The 3,829-nt window shown below is 38.0% G+C and overlaps 1 protein-coding gene across 1 annotated transcript; it reads right to left on the bottom strand.

The window, feature by feature from the left end:
• Positions 1-1,581: 1,581 nt before the first annotated feature.
• On the bottom strand, positions 1,582-2,544 carry LOC103656368 (olfactory receptor 2T29). The gene has a single exon (XM_008683744.2). It carries the CDS (start codon positions 2,542-2,544, stop codon positions 1,582-1,584), a length of 963 nt encoding a protein of 320 aa, XP_008681966.2.
• Between the last annotated feature and the right edge of the window lie 1,285 nt (positions 2,545-3,829).

Genomic DNA, 3,829 nt, shown 5'->3' on the forward strand with positions numbered 1-3,829 from the left:
AAGGGAAAGTTCCCTTTTGAAACCTGATAATTCACAAGTTGTCATAGTTAATTGGAAACTGGTAAACATGCAACCAAGTTTGTGGTTTCAACAAGGCCCTGCTTATACCCCCAAAACCCATAATTCCACTTGGAATGATCCGTTTGACTTAGATCAACACTATCCAATTCATCATCCTCACCTGGTCTCCAAACCTCCAATGTTGCTCTTCTCCAATTGATTCCCACTGATTTAACTTTTTTACAATCCAAGTCTGGTCATTTTATTATCATTTGTAAATGTCTGGGTGACAAAAGGGCAAGAAATGAGGCTATAAAGTGAACTATGAAGGAGGTGCTATTGGGACATTTCTCTCCTGCTTGGTCAACCACCTGAACTTTGCTCAGTGTGTTCCTTTTCTGTGGCATCATGTACTTGCTTCTGGAGCAAGAACCCTGGTCCCAGACTCCTGTACTTATATGAAGGTAGCATCTAGTCACCATTCAACACTATGGTCTCCTTTCAGCCTCTTTGTTCAGCTGAACTTGCATTTCATAGACATGCGTGGTGTGTCCTTATGAGCTGTACTTTCTCCACACGAGCCTCAAAATGATTTATGCATTTTATTACAACTACTTACACAAACTACACTTACAGATCAAATTCCTTAGGGACAGTAGACATTTGTTATTTTTGTTAAATTCAGTTAGCTATTTATTATTTTTTATTATAATACAGCATAATACATGTTTTTGAATAAATGAAGGATTGGATGTTTGATGGTCTTCCTCTGCTTGTTTGTGTAAGTGACAAACTTCAAATCTCAGCTCTGATACCACCTTATGCTGAAAAGCTTCCCTGAGCCCTCCTTCTTGGGGTTAATATTTTTCCCACAGTACCTTCTACCACAATGTACTAATGATTTCAGAGAGGTAACAGCCACTGGATGCCCTCAGTTTTGAAACCTAAAGAACAAAATTGCCTGAAATAAACACAAGACAACAACTGGATTGTTGCGGTAAAGATCATCCATGTTAACTTGTGCATGATTTCCCAGATTTGTCACTTACACTGTCACCATGCATCAAGGAGACATTTTTTAAAAACCCAAAAGTTCGATACTTCATGTTTTATTCTTAAGGGATTTCAAATTTATAGAAAATTTGTATGAATAGTACAATTAGTATGAATATTAATAACAGTACAATAAAGAATTAATATACCTTTTTCCCTAGATTCATGTATTAACGTTATACCCCATTTGATCTATCACCTCTCTCTCCATCTCTCTCTCATCATCACACACTATGATCCTTGTTTCCAAATATATTGTTATGTATTTCCTACTAATATGAGTATTTTCTCACAGAATCACAGTGCCGTTATAAACTTCAGAAAAATGTAACATAACTACAGTACAATTGTACAAATATTTTGAATGCAGGAATATGAAAATGAAAAGCTTTCCAGGATAAGGAAACAATTCCTCCAAAAGGGATGAATAGGTGATGACACATGGTATGAAAATCTGAATAAAAACATTGCAATAAGATCCTAAAGTTTAAATTTGTAGAGTGGAGGAAAAAATAGTACAAATAGTTCCTACTTTATACTTTCCTGTAAGACAGATCCCACATTCAGCATTTTTTTTAGAGCCCTTGTAACATCCTTATTCCTAAGACTATAAATTAAAGGGTTTAGAACAGGAGTGAGTATGGTATAAAAGACAGATACAATCATGTCCTTCTTGGGGGTGTGATAGGAGGTGGGGAGCATGTAGGTATAGACGGCAGCCCCGTAGAAGAGGATCACCACCATCATGTGGGAAGAACAAGTGGCAAAAGCCTTCTTCCGTCCTTCTGCTGAGTTCATCCTGTGGATGGTGAAGAGGATGAAAGAATAGGAGCTTGAAATGATTATCACAGGGATAAGAAGCATGAGGACACAACACAGGTACATGAGTGTCTCATAGAGTGAAGTGTCTGAGCAGGAAAGCTTCATTACAGCAGGGACCTCACAGAAGAAATGTTGGATCTCCCGGGATCTGCAGAAGGGGAAGGTCATGGTGACGGGTGTGAGCATAAATCCATCCACAGATCCCAGAAACCAGGAGGAAGACACCAAGAGGAGGCACACTCGATGGTTCATGAGGACAGGATAACGGAGTGGATGGCAGATGGCCACATAGCGGTCGTAGGCCATGGCAGCTAGAAGGAAAAATTCTGAACCTACTAGTGTCAAATAGAGAAACATTTGCATCCCACATTCAGGGGCTGAGATCTTATTCACCCCCATGACCTGGTCCATGAGCATCTTAGGCACAGTGACAGAAATGTACATCACATCCATGAGAGACAACTGAGTGATAAAAAAGTACATGGGGTTATGAAGGTGAGCATCACAGTGTATCAGAAGGATCAGGATGGTGTTTCCAGACAAGGCCATCAGGAAAACCACAAAAATGACCACACAAAGGAGAGCTGGGTGCTTGGATTGACTGAAGAGTCCCATTAGGTTAAAATCTGTTCGTCCAGTATGGTTGGCCACCCAAGGTGTATTCTCCATTGGATTTACCTGGATCATCAAGGAGAATTGTGGAGTTAATAGATCACTCATGGCATATGACAACCTGAAATAAAATTTTAGTGAGCTAATGTGTGTGTGTGTGTGTGTGTGTGTGTGTGTGTGTGTGTGTGCGTGCATGTTTATACACAGGAACTCAGTGTGCTAATAAAGGGAAACTCCAAGGACCTGTAAATTGTAGGATTATAAATTACCTGTAATTGAACAAATTTACTATAAATTTAGGATTTCACACAATCAAAAATATTGGTGCCTTATTACCAAATATTGGGACCTGGGTGGCTCAGTTGTTTAAGTCCCTAACTCCTGAGAAGATCCTGATCTCAGGGTGTGAGATTGAGCCCTGCACTAGGCTCAACACTCAGCAGGGAGTCTGCTTGAGATTCTTTTCCTCTCTCTCCCTCTCACCACCCCCTGCTATCGTTCTCTTTCTGTAAAATAATAAATAAATCTTTAAAAAATATATTGATACCTTAATAATTCCCCTACTGGTTATGCATTTCCCACAAATAAAGCAAAAGCACTAATATATGGACATCTATTTTTTTGTAGGATAAAATGTGATGTTTATTTTTTAATTTTTTTCATTATCTTTATTATTTTTTAAATTTTTATTGTTATGCTAGTCACCATACAGTACATCATTAGTTTTTGATATAGTGTTCCATGATTCATTGTTTGCGTAAAACACCCAGTGCTCCATGTAATAAGTGCCCTCCTTACTACCCATCACTGGCCTATTCCAATCCTCCACTCCTCTCCCCTCTGAAGCCCTCAGTTTGTTATTTTAATTTTTTATCAAATTTTCATATGATCCTTTTTTAAGTTTTTATTTAAATTTCAGTTAACATACAGTGTCATATTGGTTTCAGGTACACAATATAGTGATTCAACACTTCCGTACAACACCTGGTGCATATCATAACATCTGCACATCTTAATCCTCATTACCGATTTAATCCATCCCCCTCCCATGTCCCTTTAGTAACCAACAGTTTGTTCTCTATAGTTGCCTCTCTCTATTTCCCCTTTTCTCATTTGTTTTGTTTATTAAACTCCACATATAAGTGGGATCATGTGGCATTTGTCTTTCTCTGATTAGCTTATTTTGCTTAACATTATACTCTCTAGCTCCATCCATGACAATGCAAATGGCAAGATTTCATTCATTCATATATTTATATATGCATCCCTATTATTATCACAAGTTTTCACAAATAGTCAAGATATGGAAGCAATCTAACTGTCCATAGATAGATGAATGTAT

Source organism: Ursus maritimus, unplaced genomic scaffold, assembly GCF_017311325.1.
Source record: "Ursus maritimus isolate PB19 unplaced genomic scaffold, ASM1731132v1 scaffold_5, whole genome shotgun sequence".
NCBI classification, from domain to species: domain Eukaryota; kingdom Metazoa; phylum Chordata; class Mammalia; order Carnivora; family Ursidae; genus Ursus; species Ursus maritimus.

What these genes read in the sequence shown, in the direction of transcription:
- LOC103656368 (XM_008683744.2), bottom strand. Translation starts at nt 2,544, where the DNA reads ATGGAGAATACACCTTGGGTGGCCAACCATACTGGACGAACAGATTTT.